Here is an 18430-nt window from a genome sequence, read left to right on the forward strand (position 1 = left end):
AGGCATCCCGGTAGGTACGAAAAGGCGCGGCGCATCATGCCATTGGCCACCCGAAAGCTCGAGGCTCCAGCACGCCTGCCATTGCCGTGCGGCCTGCGGGTGTTTCGGCTCCCCTTCTTCCAGCAGACAACACCGAAAAACGACAGGAGGAATAAGTGCTGCCCTCTGTGGATTTAGAAAAGAAAATCAGATGGCGCTGTAGATCAGACCGACCGGCTTGACCAGGCTGAGTCAAGGGCTGAGTGGACAAGACCTAGCGGCGATCGACAAAGCTTAGCTTGGATTTCGAACGCTAGAGGACGTAGCCGTGCGTTTTTGTTGTGGTTGATGTTTTATCTGAATTAAGATTTTTGGGATAATTTTTCCTCAACAGCAAAATATCAATTTTAAAACCACATCAGAAATATTTCAAGCCAAATTTCTTCTTTTGTCCCTCAGTTGCAGTATCATTCGATAAGAAAATTTCGCATGACACAAGGAATCGCAAATATTGAATTGGTGGCAGCATGCTTCTCACATTTTTCAGTTTTTGTAACTGGTGCGCCATTTATGTATGAAATGACAGGAAAATATTGACCTGCCGTCTCTTGTTATTGCTTTGCGTATCTCGCTTCCCAAGGCTCGCTTCCGGCGAATAAGAAGAACCGACGCTAATAGTCAAGTCTGACTGATGCGTCGTTAAACAATCAAGAAAACAAACAAACAAACAAGGCTCGCTTCCGAGTCCTCGGTGCAAGTCCTCGGATCCCAAGTTCCAGTCCCAGCTGTGATTGTTTTCAACCCTTACTATGTGTTGAACGAAGGGTATTTTATTTTGAACCTTTCTGGCTCAGTTGATCTTGAAGACAAACATTGTAATATGTGAGAGAAATTGCTGCTCTTTAATTTGATACCTTCAGTACATAATCTTCCAGTTTTGCTTCTTGGACTCAGTGACAGTGAACTCACCTGATCAAAATGTCGGGAAACACTGGAATGGAAAACCTTATTGGTATTGTAAACCAACTGCAAGATGCTTTTTCTCAAATGGGTGTATCAATGCAGCTGGACTTGCCCCAAATAGCTGTTGTTGGAGGACAGAGTGCTGGCAAGTCATCAGTATTGGAAAACTTTGTCGGACAAGATTTCCTTCCTCGTGGATCAGGTATTGTGACAAGACGACCCTTGGTGCTTCAGTTGATAAATGGACCATCAGAGTATGGTGAATTCCTGCACTGCAAAGGTCAACAATTTGCCAACTTTGATGATATCAGGAAAGAGATTGAAGCAGAAACTGATCGGATGACTGGATCTAACAAAGGGATCAGTCCAATACCAATTAACCTGAGAGTGTACTCACCCCATGTCTTGAACTTGACGTTAGTGGATCTACCTGGTATGACAAGGGTACCAGTTGGTGATCAGCCAAAAGACATTGAGGAACAAATTAGAAGCATGCTCATGCAGTTCATCTCAAAGCCAAACTGCCTGATTCTTGCAGTCACTCCTGCAAACCAGGATTTGGCAATCAGTGATGCACTGAAGCTGGCAAAAGAAGTGGATCCTGATGGTATTCGTACAATTGGAGTCATCACCAAGCTTGACTTGATGGATGATGGCACTGATGCCAAAGATATCCTGGAGAACAGAACATACCCCCTGAGACGAGGGTACGTGGGTGTAGTCAACCGCAGCCAGAGGGATATTGATGGCAGGAAGGATATCAAAGCTGCCATGGCAGCCGAGAGAAAGTTCTTCCTCAGTCATCCTGCATACAGGGCAATGGCTGACCGCATGGGCACACCCTACCTCCAGCGAGTCCTGAACCAGCAGCTGTCCAATCACATCAAAGACACCTTGCCAGCCCTGCGGGACAAGTTGCAGAAGCAGCTGCTGAGCATGGAGAAGGAAGTGGAGGAGTACAAGCACTTCCGACCAGACGATCCCAGCATCAAGACGAAGGCGATGCTGCAGATGATCCAGCAACTGCAGGCAGACTTTGATCGCTCCATCGAAGGCTCCGGGAAGGGCGACGGCCGCATCAACACCGCTGAGCTGTCGGGCGGCGCCAAGATCAACCGGCTCTTCCACGAACGTTTCCCATTCGAGATCGTCAAGATGGAATTTGACGAGAAAGAGCTGCGCAAGGAGATCGCCTTCGCCATCCGTAACATCCACGGTATTCGCGTCGGTCTCTTCACGCCCGACATGGCCTTTGAGGCCATCGTCAAGAAGCAGATCGAGCGGCTGAAGGAGCCCAGCCTCAAGTGCGTCGATCTGGTGGTGCAGGAGCTCACGAACGTGGTGCGCTCGTGCACCGACAAGATGGCACGGTACCCGCGTCTGCGCGACGAGACGGAGCGCATCGTCTGCACCTTCATCCGCGAGCGCGAGTCGGAGGTGAAGCGCCAGATCATTCTGCTGGTGGACTGCGAGCTCGCCTACATGAACACCAACCACGAGGACTTCATCGGCTTCGCCAACGCCCAGTCTCAGACGGAGAATGCCAACAAGACCGGCCGCAAGCTGGGCAACCAGGTGATCCGGAAGGGTTTCCTCGGCATCAGCAACCTGGGCATCATGCGCGGCGGCTCGCGTGACTACTGGTTCGTGCTGACGTCCGAGAGCCTCAGCTGGTTCAAGGACGAGGAGGAACGTGACAAAAAGTACATGCTGCCGCTGGACAACCTGAAGGTGCGCGACGTCGAGAGCGGCTTCATGTCGCGCCGCTCGGCGTTCGCCATCTTCTCGCCGGGTGGGAAGAACGTCTACAAGGACCTGAAGCAGCTGGAGCTGTCGTGTGAAACTTCCGAGGAAATGGACTCGTGGAAGGCGTCGTTCCTGCGCGCCGGTGTCTACCCGGAGAAGGAGGCGCCCGCCAACGGAGATGAGGGCAACTCTGAGCCGTCCGCCTCGCTGGACCCCGCCCTCGAGCGGCAGGTGGAGACCATCCGCAACCTGGTGGACAGCTACATGAAGATCGTCACCAAAACCACCGGCGACCTGGTGCCCAAGACAATCATGTACATGATGATCAACCAGTGCAAGACGTTCATCATGGGCGAGTTGCTGGCGCACCTGTACGCCAGCGGCGACCAGACCAGCATGATGGAGGAGTCGGAGGAGGAGGCCGCCAAGCGGGAGGAGATGCTGCGCATGTACCACGCCTGCAAGGAGGCGCTGCGCATCATCAGCAGCGCCCAGCTGGCCTGCACGGCGGCGCCCACCTCTGCCGCCGTCAACATGGACTTCGCCAACTCGACCAGCAGCGGGCCGTCGCCGGGCGTGGCGCGGCGCGGCCCTCCGCCGCCGGCGGCCTCCCGCGGCCCACCGCCCGTGCCGGCCTCCAGCCGTCCGGCGCCGGCCATCCCATCGCGACCGGGCGGCCGCCAGGGCCTGCCGCCGCCGCTGCAGCCGAGCCGGGCCGGCGCGCCGCCGCCCGTGCCCGGCCGGCCGCGCTAGGCGCCAAGACGCGAGACCCAGGCGCCCCTAGCCGGCGGCCGCCGGGGACGGCCGCCATAGCCTAGATCTGAGGTGGCTGCGGCCGCCGAGGAAGGCACACCGGCCCGACACCGGCCCGCGGAGTCGTCCGTCATGGTAGGTGGCTCGAGGGAGTCTTCTGGGACAGTGTGTCGGTCCGGCTCCCTCCCCGTGGGATCGGCACCGGTGTGACACTGACTGAAGTTGACCGACACATTTATTGGACTTTGTGTCGCTACTTGGTTCTATTTGGAACTCTATTTTGCCGTTACGGCAAAGACTTGTTGTGCATTGTACATTGTTGTATTTGGTTGAGGGAGCATGCCTAAAACGCTACTTAGCTCGGTGATAAGTTTTGCTTTCATATGACATAGTTTTTCGTATCTTTGCCCATGACAATGTTAATGCTTGCAACTATCGTTAATGTTGTTCTGCATTCCAATAACAGCTTCCATAGGTAATTGAGATCTCCCGAGATTTTTGGCCGTCTTGATGTGGCGCGGACCCTCGCTCGGCCCGCCCTGTGCCGCGTCCGGCGGTGTGCCAACGGGCCGGCCTGTCGCCCCTCTGTTGGACGGCGCTCCTCTGCGTCCGGCCGGTGTGCCCGCCCCGGCCTCCACCCCACTATTGTCGAACGTAGCTCAAGCTGTTAGTCGTTGTTACTGTTATTACCGATCCGGTGTGGCCGAGGCGCCGTGCGCTCGGGTGTCGGTCCCGCGCGGGCGGCCCGCCGCGGCGCGGTAGCCGGCCCGTCGGCCTCTAGTTGGTGTTGTTGGTCTCACGGTACGGCTCTAGGCCAGCGTGGTGATGTTCTGCACTCCGGGGTCGCCGCCGGTCCTCACCGGCCCCTCAGCTGTACATGACGCTTCAGTGGCGGCGTTACCGACAGTTGCCCGTCGCGATACGGCATAATGGACGTTTAGCTAGGCTCAGGGCCAGCGTGATAGATGGCATCATTTGTAGAGACGTTCAGTTGACACAATCTCCCGCGTCGCATTGTGATATGTGCTCCCGATTGAATTGGGTTTGTTAAGCGTTGATACGTTTACCTGATGCTGAAAATAATGATCTGATTAAATCATCATCTCGATGTGCACTGAGAGTCGTAGCATATCTTGTGCGTTCCAGGAGTGGTAAATACATCTGTCGTCAAGTGGATTGGCTGTGTCCAGGCGACGGAAGCGACAGGGTATCATCCGGCGAAAGCGGAAAGGAACTCGTTTTTTGTCCACTGCGAGATCACTGAAAACATGCGAACCTTCCGGTATGTCGAACAGCGACTCTGCAAAATCTGGAACAAATTGAGTGCACATGTTTGCGTTCCGGCGGTCGTGGCTCCGATTTCAGGGTATGCAGGGGCGGAACCCGGCCGGGGGCGGTGCGCGGTACGGCGTGGCTCCGGCTATCTAGGAGTTAGGACCGTCGTGGTGCGGACTGGCTCGTGCCGGACTGGGGAGAAAGGAACGGCTTAGACCGTCGGACCACTATCATGAACAAACTGATTGGCCAGAGTGCCACTCGACTGAGAACCATGCCGTCGACTGTCTGTTCGCGTTTGCACTGCATTCGTCTCCGTTGAGTGCATTTCATGTGCTATTAGATATGGTATCATAGGGTGATGATGCGACTGTACAAACACTGTAACAATCCCAGCCTCTGACCACACAGCACGCTACAATCTAGTCGCTCGGGGTTCATGCACAACGCGGTTGAGTGAGCCAGCAGTCTGTTGGCTTAAGCCAATTACGGCCGTATCCTGTGCCTCGCCATCGACCAGTCAGCACAGCTTGTTCGGTGTCGGAGCGAGCCACACCGACCGACGGGCTGGATTGAGACGTCACCGGCTATGCACCGCAGTAATGGGCGTATATTATTCACTTAGCGCTACCGCAATGCTGTCAAGAATAGTTTACTCCCCATCCGTCCGTAGTCTTGCTGTTTACTTTTTGCGCCCTATCCGAGTCTGTGTGTACCCTTACTCTGCTCCACCCGGCGTTTTGATAACCGTTCCCTGAGCGTACTCGTCCGTACCAAACCCTCTGCTTTTTTCGTACTCGCGTACCCTGTTTGCCCGTACGCTCTCGGCCCCCGCTGCGCCCCTAGTCGTACCAGTCGCCTCCCGTCGGTTCGCCCGCCCGGCCTACATACGCTGGCTCGGGCCGGCCGGCCTGGCGGCGTACGGTGGGCGGGCGTCCAGTGCGGCCGGCCGGGCGGGGGCGGGGGCGGCGGATCGATGGCGGCCGAGTCGATCGTGGGTCGGCCGGGCGGCGGCGGCCCGGGGGAGGACAAACGGTGGCCGTACCACTGACCCCAAACGGGGGAGATGCCGCACGAGGTAGCTCAAGAGTGCTGGTCATCTGCGCCCGAAAGGGACTCCGGCAGCCTGTGGGTTGGATAAAAACGGATGAGTGGATCACAATTTGCTACTGGCTGAAGGAGGGCTCGGCCTCCCAGCCAGGAGATGAATCTCATTGACCTCTCCCTGACTCCCCTGCCCCATACCTCCCGCGGAGACCATTCAGCGCTCGATGTGGTCACCTGCTCTGTGACATCGATAACCTTATTACCATCACCAGGGGTCGCACGGAGCCAGGGCCTGCTGTCGGTACCGCGCCGAGAGTCTCTGTTAGTGATCAGCGTGAGAGGTGGTGAGAGGGACGCAAAAAATGACAGTTTTTGTTCGAATCTCAGGTGGTCGACAAAAAGTAGTCAATGCACCACGAACGTTGTGCGAGCCAGAACGCGCCTAGAGATCTAGTAGGTAAAGGGTTCTTCAATTTGCTCAAGCTACGAGCATCTTCACTTTACTTTTGATTTTCAGTTCTACCCGGACTTCGCTTCCTCCCGTGAGGACATAAATTTCGTCTGCCGTGCCAGCTAGTTGATTACCTTTCTTGGAACGTGCTCGGCCAGACTGAAAACGTGATCCGCGCTTCACGTTGTACTTAAATCTGAAAGAATGGGGGTAAGAGAGAGGTAGTTTGGTTCATTTGGTTCAACGGAAGACAACAAAATAATCGGAGGTAGGACTGGGAACGATTCCAAACTAAGTGTTTGTCTCATCGTGAGGCGTTCAAAGCTGAACTGACACCGGACGCACGATTTTATGATTGATTGCAAAGCATTTTTATTGTTGCTTCCAATCATCTCGTCCCCAACCCCAATCGATTTGCTCAGAGCCTCCATCCGGACTCGATGCAGGCCAGAGTTCGTCACAGCACCGGCGGGCGTTCACCGCCGGCTTACCCCTGTCTTCAGGCGACCCTGCCCGTCAGCGGTTCCCGGTGACCCAGCCGCTGCCCCGGGGCTTCCGTCGCGGTGACGTCACTCGGGCACCTCCGCCAATCTGCGCTGGCCCGAAGGGGGTGGTGTGGATGGGGGGGGGGACAATCGACACCGCTCACACGATGTCAGCCGCCAATAGATCAGGATCAGCACGCACGCGAGCTGCAGGCTTTGTGTGAGGCTAAGGAAATCGGGCGTAAAATATTCACAATCTGGCATTTGACGTTCTCGTATAACAAACGGAGATAGCGTCGCGCCGGGTCGAACTGCATTGCCATGGACGATATGTTCTCGTGGGTCGCTGACAGATCGTAAGTAAGCATATCAGTCGATATGTCCAGTATTTTCACAGCTCCGTCTACACCCGTTGGGGAGTCTGCCTGCATCGGAGCGCAATTACATACGTACACACCGGATGATCAAAAGATAATGCATGGGTGTATTGTTTGATCACTCCATTGAGGTATTGATTGTGACACCACAGAATACAATACACGCCCACGATGTGGATGATATAACCCATTCACACTAACGAGCAATCACAGAGTGCCACCTAAAAATACTGGGTAACGCGTCACACTCCAGTATCTGAGAGTATCAACTGGCACTACAAATCATTTGTAAAGCATATTATCTATGCTGACGTGACACAAGCTATCGCTGATTTCTTCACCTCGTATGCTTTAAATTACTTCACCTGAGTGGATCAGCCGTTAAAATTGTGTAACCCGCGCTACCTCATTCGCCACTCAATCCAAAGTACCAACACTGATTGCACTGCATAAAACCGGGCCCGGGGCCGAGGCCATGGAGTCGTCATGCGACTCACGAAGCGTGAACAAATAACCGTCGACTCACTGTCGACTCACCAATGACTCACGAGTGACTCACGATCTGGCGGGATCTCTCACGGACTAAAACGCCCGCTGGCGTGCGATCGACCGGTCGCTCGCAGCTGGACCGTATACAAACACCACAAACTTCTGCACACAAACAGACGGACATCGGGCAATCATTCTGTTCATGATATAAGACGGCTTCCGCAGCCAGTACCGTACCGAACTGCTGTTCGTTTTCATCGTTGTTCCTACCCGTTACTCTATTCCCGGCACACCTATCCTCTGTCTACATAGATCACAGACTATAATTGGTATCTAAAGCCTCCACAGGCCCCTGGCACCGTAGTTACAATGAACGAGTGTCGGCCTGAACGCCACCCTCGCCTTGTAGTGTGTTGTGTTTCACCAGGTCCCAGTATAGGCCCTTCTTCTTGACCAGTTCGGCGTGTGAGCCCATCTGAGGCAGAGGAGACGGCGAGGGACACGGTTAGAGACATAAAATGGGCACTGACAGACACGCTAGGAATGAGGAAACATCACAAATCAGACCAGACAAAACCAAATTTTAGACAAAACCAGTTTTATCATAGACCTCAAAAGGGGTAGGTTTATAGCTACCGAAGAAGACAGCTCCGGGCATGACACAAGATCGCCTAAACCCAGTCATGAGGACAGAAACAGTGTCGCCCACGATGAGACTGCCGGTCACTGATCGAGGGATGATCGTCAGCGGCTTATCACTCCGGGTCAGGGACCTGCCACTCTCCCAGCAGAACCCGCCGGACCCCGCCCGAACGGTCTGGTACAGCCGAGCCCCGCCCCACATCTCCGACCGAGCGTTTCCGGCCCCGCCGTGGGATAACCGTTGCACGGCCCTGAACGAGTCAGACGGGGAAACTGGCCACACGGCCGGAGATAAGGTATCATAAAATCGTGCCGCCTCGGTCGGTCATTGCGGCAAGCTCTGCAGAACTCTGCAGGCAAAGACACGCGGGCGCTCAGGCGCAAAATCGCAACCGATGCGGGCGGAGCACAGCGGTAATATGACGTTGCGAAATAGGGATCGAGGAAAAATGCACACGTGGATTGCACGCGTAAATGCCTAATTATCGGATCTCATTGAAATTCCGTCAATCATGTCTAATTGTTTTGATAGAACATATGTTGATAATTTTGTTACATCATGCTGATTTGAGCTTATGACTGCTGTGAATGGTTTTTCCTATGTGATCCGATCGGCTCTGATATTCTCCTCCCCCTCATCTACTCTGCCTTTCTCCCCTCCTCCCTCCCTCCTCTCTCACCTCTGCCACCCTGCCGTTGGCGATAACGGCGATGCAGTCGGCGTGTCTGACGGTGGAGAGCCGATGGGCGATCACCAGTACGGTCCGACCCGTCACCACCCGGTCCAGCGCCTCCTGCACCACCTTCTCAGACTCGGCGTCCAGCGCGCTAGGAGGGAGGAAAGGCACAGGTCAGCGCAATGACAGACCAACTGGGCACAAAATGACCGCTGTAGCCGGCGCGTCCTAAAGCCACAATAAACAAACAAATTTCATAACAACCGTGGTGCAAGTTTTATATGACGTAGCCAAGTATGATGTCACAAAGAAGACAGTTCGGTGTGTTGTCTAAAAGCATTTGTATCCTGCCGATTATCAACACTTGGCCATGCCAATGTAGCCTTTTTCTCCGAATCATCCTCCTTCCCTTTCCCTCTCCGTCTGAGTCTTCCTCATCCGCTCTCCGCCCTTTACCTGTCCCTTCCTCTACCTTCCCCGCCACTTACCTAGTTGCCTCATCCAACACGAGGATGCGCGGGTCCTTGAGGAGCGCTCGTGCGATGGCCACGCGCTGCTTCTGACCGCCGGACAGGGTGACTCCCCGCTCGCCGACCGCCGTGTCGTAACCGTCCGGCAGGTCGGAGATGAAGTGATGCGCGTTGGCCAGGCGCGCCGCCTGCATCACCTGGGGGTAAAGGGGAAGGGAAAGGTAAGTGGGGGAGTGGATAGGGTGGTTGCGGGGCCGAGAATTGGGGCCGAAAAAAAACGCATGCGAGCCAGTGCATTTACACGAGTCCTAAATATGACTCCTAGTTGCAGCCCTCCCAGACAAACGGTACGTTACATCAAAGTGACGCCCCATCGCCACATCCACATTAGAGAGACTAGAAGACAGACGGCGGCGCCACTAGACAGAGTCTGTCTACAGACAGAAACAAAGTGTGCACGCTGATGCACGGATGAAAAGTCAAAACGTTGCTTTTGACGTAATGTCTGTTGACTTATCATCCTTTTACCTTTTATCATTTGACTTTTTGTCCAGAACCCGTGCAAGCTGACCGTCCCTAGAAGGAAATGGACATTGGACAGCTGCAGAGCTGGCCGGGCGTCTGCCGAGTGCATACCTCCTCATCAGTGGCGTCCTCCCTGCCGTAGCGAATGTTCTCCCGGATGGAGGTGGCGAACAGCACCGGCTCCTGGTTGATGTAGCCAATGACACGGCCGCGCAGCCAGTGAGGGTCCAGAGAGCGCAGGTCGTGACCGTCTAGGAGAACCTGGCCAGATACCGGGTCATAGAACCTGACAGACAGAGAAGGCACGTTCAGAACACACTTAGCCAGACATTGGGTCATAGAACCTGACCGGCAGAGGGAATACACGTTCAGAAATCAGAACACACGTGACCGTCCAGCAGCATCTGGCCTGTCAGTTAATCACAGAACCTGGCCGGTGGAGAGAACACACGTTCAGAATATACCTGACCCAACAGCGGGCCATAGGATAGGACCTGGCCAGCGAATAGCACATATCGTCACTGGACTGTCAGGCTAGCATCGTCACCGTGAAAGGTCAATGTCATCGTCGAGTTACTGATATCGGTACGGGTTACTGGTAGAGACCATTGTCACAGTCACAGGCCTCCAGCACCGCCACCGTCGTAGCTGCAGTTTCTGCGTTTAAGTTTGGCTGAGTGACTTTGGCCAGTATGCAATCTCGTCGTCTACGCAAAATGGTTACGGTGGACAGGAACTGATGTCTCTAATTCCCCGAACGGAATTCTATAAATTCAACACGGATGCGTACTATTCAGCGACATATAGCTCAGTTGATTCTCCCTAATGCCACGTTCATGAGCACGTTTGTCATTAAGTCATAACTGTCCAGGTTATATGGCGGCCGTTCGTTTTATGGCAGCAGCGACTGAAAAAAACGTATGAACTTCATAAGTAACCGTTGCATTTGTTAGGAATAAAGTGGTGCGTGGAGCAATATGAGCGGAAAACAAACGGAGACAGTTGACAAGATCAGGAACCAGAGGATTGTGTGCAGTAGTAGTCGGAAAAGACACGCCAGGACCAGGCTGCCGGGTCGTCACCAATCGACTCGGTGTCAGGGAAACCGGTATCAGTCTGGCTCAGCAGTCAGCCGTCAGTCTCGGTACTGGGTCAATGTCTCTTTTTCAATCTCATCAAAACGTTGTTGGAAAAGGAAACATTGTAGTCTTGGAATCACACTATTTCACTCACTCCGAGGAAACTGGTAATCATAACACTAATTGTACATAAAAAATACAAAGTCGCTAAGGTACAAGATATGTGTCCGATAGAAGATAAGTGTCCTGTGATGTCACCCCTAATATGATTAGAAGCATGACATTAAAAATCTGCTATCCAATGGTTGAGAACAATACCAACCTCTCCAGCAGAGCCGCACAGGTGGACTTTCCTCCTCCAGAGTATCCGACCAGGGCGAGCATGTGACCCGACGGCACCTTCAGCTGAAGGCCGTCCAGCACCGTCTGTAAGGGCCAAGGGGAAGATCGTATTGATCACTGATCAGTGAACGTGGGGGAACTGATAACGACTGCTGCTGCAGGCCGTAGAATACCGTCTGAAAGGGAAAGGGATCGTAACAATAGCTGAACATGGGGACCTGACAGCACCAAGTCCAGCACCGCTTGAAAGGATAAGACCGGCACAATTTAATCAGAGTACTGGCAAGAAACATTAATTCAATTAGCAATTGATCTCCCAGTAGTGACGACCAGAACAGAGACAACGGCAGTGTCATTTGGTGGAAGGAATTATACGTAAGCAGAAACACAGCACAGGAAAAAGGCAGAACCAACTCAACACCTCGATTAAAATCATATTGTCCATTGCCCCACAACTGGCACAACCAGTCCCATTTGTGGTTTATACTCGCAAAAAAAAGATCATGCATGGATCCCTGCCCCCTGGAAAATTATTGTCCTACTCACCACTCCGGGCCGGGTGGGGTAGCTGAATGTAACGTCACGGAACTCCACGCTGCCAGTCAGCTGACTGACAGGAATTATATCACCGCCGCGGATCGGGATCTCAGACTTCAGGTTGATGTACTGTGAAAACAACGCCACGATCTCGTGAATTCATGACAGAATACAGTGTGCTGAGATTATTACAGACCTACAGGGTGTGCAGAAATGTCGAGGTGACTCATATCAGTGAGTCATGAATGTCGCACAAATGATCTAGACTTATACACATTGCACGCACGCAAAAGCCTCAATCACGACATGACAAGGACATTTCATACGCAATGCGCATTCCCATAAACGTATTCAAATAGGCACACGTTTTACGTCATTGGTGCCGCATTATTTCATTCCACGGGTCAATCAGATTTCCCAAATTTGTAAGAACAGTTGAAGTCAGATAGTGGCATGAGGATTGTGCATATTTTAGATGATGCTGGCTTGGAATGCTGCTAACCTGTTGAACAATGTTTGGATCCCAAAAGTACATGTGCTACATCTTCCAGACACTGGTACGAAATGTGTGCAATGTTTGATTACCACATGTTTCAGTGAAAGGCTAGTTGAAAGCTGTTCCTGTCATTAGTCCACAATTAATGCAGGAACTCATGTAATTCCTCGAGTGTCACGCAAAAACCACGTAGACATGTCTCGCGAGTCTGACAAGCAAGCACAGGATTAAGTCTGAGCACATATTTAAACCTTTCGTATGACATACCGCTCGCCGAAAACAAACGCTCCGCAATATGCACTTTGCAACCCGACCTCTTCTCACACAATATGAATAAGCGTAACTTTCCCAAGGCCACTCATCCCAGCTCACTCACGCTCTTACCTAGCTCACTAGCTCAGCTTGACCCCTCATTTTTCTTCAGACCGTGCTCTCAGCCCACATCAACTCATCCGGCATCCCGCCACCTCACACCCTATCTCTCTTACCCTTACTCTCACAGCCTTACCCAAGCTCACCCTTACTCTCACAGCCTTTCTCTCCCAGGATCTTCCCAGTCCTCTCACCCCACCCCCACCCATTCTCACCTCAAACACACGTGCACCAGCGCTCATCCCACGCACGAACGTCCCAAACAGGATGGACATTTGCGCCAGGGAGCGCTGGATGGTCTGAGATGCCACGAGGAAGGACATCAGGTCGCCGGCCGAGAGCTGCTGCATGGACATCAGGTAGCCGCCGTAGTAGAGAGTAGCCAGCACCACGCTGTTCATGAACAGGTTGGCGCCTGCCTGAAGGTAGGGCAGGTTGGTCAGTACGACTGGGGGTGGGGGTCGGGGATGTACCTACCTAAATCAGACGCGTTTGACAGGACATGATATCAATGACGTTCGCCTTACGATACAAGCGAACACGATGACGAAGTTATGGATAGTGCGACATGAGATGGAGACAGAAACGCCGAATATGTGTTCACCAGTCACCAGAACAATATGTCTGTCACCTGAGGTCACTCCCGAGTTTAAAGACAGACTTCTCACACTATGCAACTACAGAACATCTGAGCTCTTACATCCTCAACATCTCTACCCTCGCATCCCACAAACCTGAGCCAATCCAGCCGTCATACCTGGAAGCAGCCGATGCCAATTCCCAGCCGGATATGCATGTCACGAGACTTGTTCACCTCCTCCACGTATATTTCCGTCTCGCTATCCTCCATGGCGAAGGCTCGCACCGTTCGTACGTTCCCGACGGCTTCCTCAGCTACCGCCGTCGAGTGCGCCACCTGCCGGGCGCGCAGCGAAACTGAGTTTCGCCTTTCAGCCACATCACACTTTTAAATGCAAAAAAACAGGTTTAGTCGATCTTTGAATACCAACACAGGCACACGTGACATCGCAATGTGATGTCTAGAGATGTCAAGGAAACGTCTTGAAACTGTTCGCTCAGTGATGGCGAGTCATATATCTGAGGAGCATTATATCTGAGAAAACGCGCTCCACTGTAACTGACCTGCTGCTGCGCCTCGCGGGAGAGCTCTCGCAGTCCCCTGCCGATCAGTGTACCCACACTGATCACAGAGGTGATCACCACAGCTGAGCCGAGCGTGAGCTGCGGTGACATGTGGTACAGAGCGGCCACACAGCCCAGCACCTGGGGACATGGCATGGGACTTAGCAGGGGTGAGATGTGACCGCACAGAGCAGCCAGTCGCATATTCAGTAGTACTTCTGGAACAGGCCAGACTTTGCATGAAGATATCCGACCTGTCCACTGTCCAGTGATGAGCTTCTTATCCAGACCAACCTCGTAACTCAGCCATTCAACGAATTGGGGAGGATCACAATCGTATCAGTGATAATTTATCAGTTTTCCGTGGTAACTGCAACCGAGAAGAGCGGAAATAACAAAATTATCTACCATTCGTCGACTATTTTTTTTTCTCGTGACCTGTTCCTAGTCATAGCCATCACCTTACCCTAACCAAAGCCTCGCCCTCAACTGTCGAGTCTGTCCCTCCAGAAACGTCCCGTACATACCTGCGCTACGCTGCGCATGCCCTGCGACACGCACATCTTGAACGAGCTCTTGAAGTCCTGGACGTCAGTGGTGAGTCGGTTGATGACCTCGCCCGTCTTGTGGTGGTCGTAGAAGGCTACGTCTTGCTGCATGAGCACGGAAAACAGCTGCGAGCGCAGGTCGGCCGCCATGCCCTCGCCCATGTACGACAGACACACGATGTAGGCGAACGTGAACAGAGACTGCAGAGAAAGAGAGAGAAAACGAGGAAGAGCAGTGTCAGGCGTATGGAGCAAGATTACTTTTCGGTACTTGTAGAGCACCGAACTTGTAGATATAACTTGCAGAGTGTCCAGAAAAAGAAAGCAAGAACGCAAAGGGAAACGGGCCAATAAGTCCGTTGTCATTATCATCTTGATCCCCTAACTAAGGCGTGAGAGACACCAATACTACATAGGGATGGACACCAGACATTAACGTTTATACCTTACTGGATGGTAAGCAAATTCAGACGTCCTCAATGCCGTACTATCGCTGCTGCCAACACCATCTGTCATTACCCATCCCTCTCCCACCTGAAGTCCATAGAACGAGATGAGTCGCAGGGCCGGTGCGCGCAGCTCATCGGTGAAGTGGAGGCCGCCACCCTCCGCAGACGCGAAGTGGGTGAGCACGTTGATCAGGTCTCCCAGCAGACGTGGAATCTCCACATTACATAGCGCCACTATGGCTGCACTCTGCAGGAGCCAGAGATGGCATAGTTGTGACTTGTGAGGCATAACTCATATGTGAATGTTTTTGGTACATAGCAAATTAATTCCAGAGCAAAATTGCATAAAATTCGAAGTGTACGGCGACATCTACAAGACAATCAGTTTGTGTCCATTTTATCATAAGATTAGATATCTAGATATCAGATACAGTAGGAATATTTTTTTTTGTCTTTTGTCGCCCGTCCGCTCGGCCCACCCGACACGCCCACTCACGCAGACGGCTCCGATCAGGTAGTGCAGGTAGGGTCTGAGCAGGCTCCAGAGGCGGCGCCAGTCCAGTCGCAGTCGCTCCGTCGCCGGCTCCTCCGGCACCACGCGACTGTGCTCGTGCTCACAACGTGCCGTGACGCTCCCCAGACGCCAGCGCCACACGCAAACAGCCGACACGCTCAGGCCGAGAGGCAGGATGGAGAAAGGTGGAACGGGCCGGCCGGACCGAGCCGGCGCTCTGCCCACCGGCTGCCGAGGCGCCCATCGCGTCACTGGCCGGTTCACTGGGGTCCGCAGCGGCACCCTGGGAACGGAGGAAGGATCAGAGAACTTCAGGGGGTCAATGTGGTTCAGTGAGGCGAGAGAGGTGTGTAAGAAACCGACTAGATCCCAGTAGACTTCCCAATGGTATCTAGAATAAGTGTCAGAGACTGTTTAAATTGATCAGCAAACACTAGAGAGCAGAGGCTGGATGGAAGAAGAGGAACCAGTGCAGTAACAGGGGAGAGATTAGAGTGGTGCATCACAGCCATAAGCAGGACAGGGACCTTTGGGGATCATACCAGGTCACAGAGTTTAGTCTGGCAGAAAGGCATTCCCATAAGCTATGGAGGCTTTATTTTACAACCACATTCATACAACACCACCACAATTACTACATGAACTTGCACAGTGAGGGTTTTCTTAAGTGTATCGAGGTGCAACATGTCAACATGAGCCAATCTTACCTGGTAGCCTGCAAGATGGTGCTCTTCAATGGCACAGTCCTACAGGCCTGCAGGCGAATTAGTGATGACAACATTCTTGGATTACTGGAAACAATGACAAAGCCAGACACAGTATTAATTAGCACTACAATCACTGAAAATAGGAAGGTAGGTACTGAAGTGAGTGAAGAACATGGTAAAACTTCAGTTTTTTTCATTAAAGAAACACAATTTTGATGACTTTTTAAGGTGGAATGCAACAGATGTGACAGATATTGTTATTGTTGGAAGGTGTTGCATAAATGTCCTTGTTATTGTCGAGGTTTGATGTAAAAAATAACTATCCACTGTAATGCTTATTGCCCAGGTTGAGGTTGTCAGATGTTTAATATATCATTGCTGTAGACACCTATCAGATTCAGCCCTTTTGAGGAACAGGGGCTAAGAAAAAAGAAATACAGAGAAAACAATTAGACAAAACCTAGATTATATTTTACAAATAACTAGGTACATTTGCAGATCCAGAAATATGGCACCTACTTAAATATTAGAAGGCAAGCACCTCAAAATGTCCTGCCAAAAAAAAAATCTTTTATTTTCTTTTTTCAAAGTAAATACATAACTTTTCTTTTTAAGTTTTTTTGGGTGACGCAGACAATATTTTTTTTTAATTTCTTGGTACATAACACAAACTAAACTAAAGCGCATACAATGTACCTAGCTACGGATATCTATTCAACTGATGCAATTTTATCGAGCTAAGACGTTTCTTTTGAAAGCTAATTTTAGATGCAATTGTGATGCTGAAATGGATTTTTGGAACACAGAAGTAGTGAACTAGGTACTTACCTATTTGGACAAAAGATGTGAAAGTAGGTACCTAGTACCTACCTATTTGATGATGGTTTTAATTACAGGACAAACAAGTTTCCAGCTTCAATTATCTGAGCCAGCCAATATCTATTGCAATAGTAAATACCAATGCTGTCAATAATGTCTCCTAAGCACAAAATGTCCGAAATTGTCTCCTAAACACCAATGTCCATGATAAACACTCAAAATATAACCTATCAGCTATGATTCAGCCTGAGCCTTTGACTTTCCATCCCAGAGACAAAATTTCTAGCAGAGCCTATCACCATCAGAGAAGGGCATGAGTGAGACAATAAAGAAAATAAGCTTCGATTGAATTATATTAAGACCTGTAAACCCGAGCAATACAACGAATTGCAACGAATTATTTTTTAATAGTTCAAAACTTCAATAATGCAATTATTTGTGGAAGACTTTTTGTCTTTTACGCGCCAGAAACGCAACATTCCTTGGGTGGCCATATCTACATATATAAAAATCAAAACGTCTGTACGTATGTATGTATGTATGTATGTATGTATGTAACGCGTCAGTCACGCTTGGCGGGCTATTGCTCCGGAACGGTGCGGGCTACGGGGGTGAAATTTTGGGCGCAAGTCGGACGCGTGCATCTGTTTATTGTATTAAATTTTGGTGGGGGTGCGCTCGGTGGTTTGATCAAAACGTCTGTACGTATGTATGTATGTATGTATGTATGTAACGCGTCAGTCACGCTTGGCGGGCTATTGCTCCGGAACGGTGCGGGCTACGGGGGTGAAATTTTGGACTTAAGTCGGACGCGTGCATCTGTTTGTCGTATTAAATTTTGGTGGGGGTGGGTTTGGTGGTTTGCACGTGGCGGGCGCATCTTTGCCGCATTTTGGGCCGCGGCCGGCGCCGAGCAGAGAGCACGCGCCTTAGGCTCAGTTTCTTCGCTTGCCAAACTGAGCAAAATCAGAGCCGGAAGGTCACTGACCTTTGGCAATGAATACCGGAACAGAGCACCGCCGGCCAGGAGGAGACGCCAAATTTATTCTGGTAATAACTCGGCCGCTACTGGGCCGATTTTAATGAAAATTGATTTATTACGCTGCGCGTAATGCTGTCCCTCTTTACGCTGCGCGTAATGCTGTCCCTCTAGTTTACATATATAAAAATCAAAATGTCTGTACGTATGTAACGCGTCAGTCACGCTTGGCGGGCTATTACTGTGGAACGGTACGGGCTACGGGGGTGAAATTTTCGACGCAAGTCGGACGCGTGCATCTGTTTGTCGTATTGAATTTTGGTGGGGGTGGGTTCGGTGGTTTGCACGTGGCGGGCGCATCTTTGCGGGATTTTAGGCCGCGGCCGGCGCCGATCAGAGAGCCACGCGCCTTAGGCTCAGTTTCTTCGCTTGCAAAACTGAGCGAAATCAGAGACGGAAGGTCACTGACCTTTGGCAATGAATACCGGAACAGGGCACCGCCGGCCAAGAGGAGACGCCAAATTTATTCTGGCAATAACTCGGCCGCTACTGGGCCGATTTTAATG

The 18430-nt window shown here is 51.7% G+C and overlaps 2 protein-coding genes across 5 annotated transcripts; one reads left to right on the forward strand and one right to left on the reverse strand.

Moving 5' to 3' along the window:
• Window positions 1-609: 609 nt before the first annotated feature.
• On the forward strand, window positions 610-4615 carry LOC122387910 (dynamin-like). The gene has a single exon (XM_043378558.1). It carries the CDS (start codon window positions 958-960, stop codon window positions 3439-3441), a length of 2484 nt encoding a protein of 827 aa, XP_043234493.1. The 5' UTR covers window positions 610-957; the 3' UTR covers window positions 3442-4615.
• Window positions 4616-7160: 2545 nt separating this feature from the next.
• LOC122387911 (mitochondrial potassium channel ATP-binding subunit-like) lies at window positions 7161-17326 on the reverse strand. 4 transcript variants are annotated; one of them, XM_043378561.1, is made up of 14 exons: window positions 17248-17313; window positions 16067-16150; window positions 15342-15642; window positions 14931-15092; window positions 14376-14597; window positions 13849-13989; window positions 13463-13621; window positions 12921-13124; window positions 11847-11966; window positions 11281-11384; window positions 9991-10165; window positions 9373-9551; window positions 8888-9035; window positions 7161-8040 (listed from the first exon to the last, which is right to left on the reverse strand). In XM_043378561.1, exons 2-14 carry the CDS (start codon window positions 16138-16140, stop codon window positions 7930-7932), a joined length of 2100 nt encoding a protein of 699 aa, XP_043234496.1. In that variant the 5' UTR covers window positions 16141-16150; window positions 17248-17313; the 3' UTR covers window positions 7161-7929. The 4 variants fall into 4 exon arrangements, with proteins under 4 accessions (XP_043234496.1, XP_043234495.1, XP_043234494.1 ...); XM_043378560.1 differs by having other exon boundaries at window positions 16937-17309; XM_043378559.1 differs by having other exon boundaries at window positions 16895-17309.
• Between the last annotated feature and the right edge of the window lie 1104 nt (window positions 17327-18430).

Source organism: Amphibalanus amphitrite, unplaced genomic scaffold (assembly GCF_019059575.1).
Source record: "Amphibalanus amphitrite isolate SeventyFive unplaced genomic scaffold, NRLGWU_Aamphi_draft 000303F_arrow, whole genome shotgun sequence".
NCBI classification, from domain to species: Eukaryota; Metazoa; Arthropoda; class Thecostraca; order Balanomorpha; family Balanidae; genus Amphibalanus; species Amphibalanus amphitrite.

Bases quoted from the DNA above. Each gene is read 5' to 3' on its own strand.
- LOC122387910 (XM_043378558.1), top strand. From the start codon at position 958: ATGTCGGGAAACACTGGAATGGAAAACCTTATTGGTATTGTAAACCAA.
- LOC122387911 (XM_043378562.1), bottom strand. From the start codon at position 16,263: ATGAAAAAAACTGAAGTTTTACCATGTTCTTCACTCACTTCAGTACCT. The intron at 15,643-16,066 runs GTAAGATTGGCT...CTCCGTTCCCAG, and splicing joins ACCATCTTGCAGGCTACCAG to GGTGCCGCTGCGGACCCCAG. The intron at 10,166-11,280 runs GTTGGTATTGTT...TCTGTCTGTCAG, and splicing joins TGTGCGGCTCTGCTGGAGAG to GTTCTATGACCCGGTATCTG.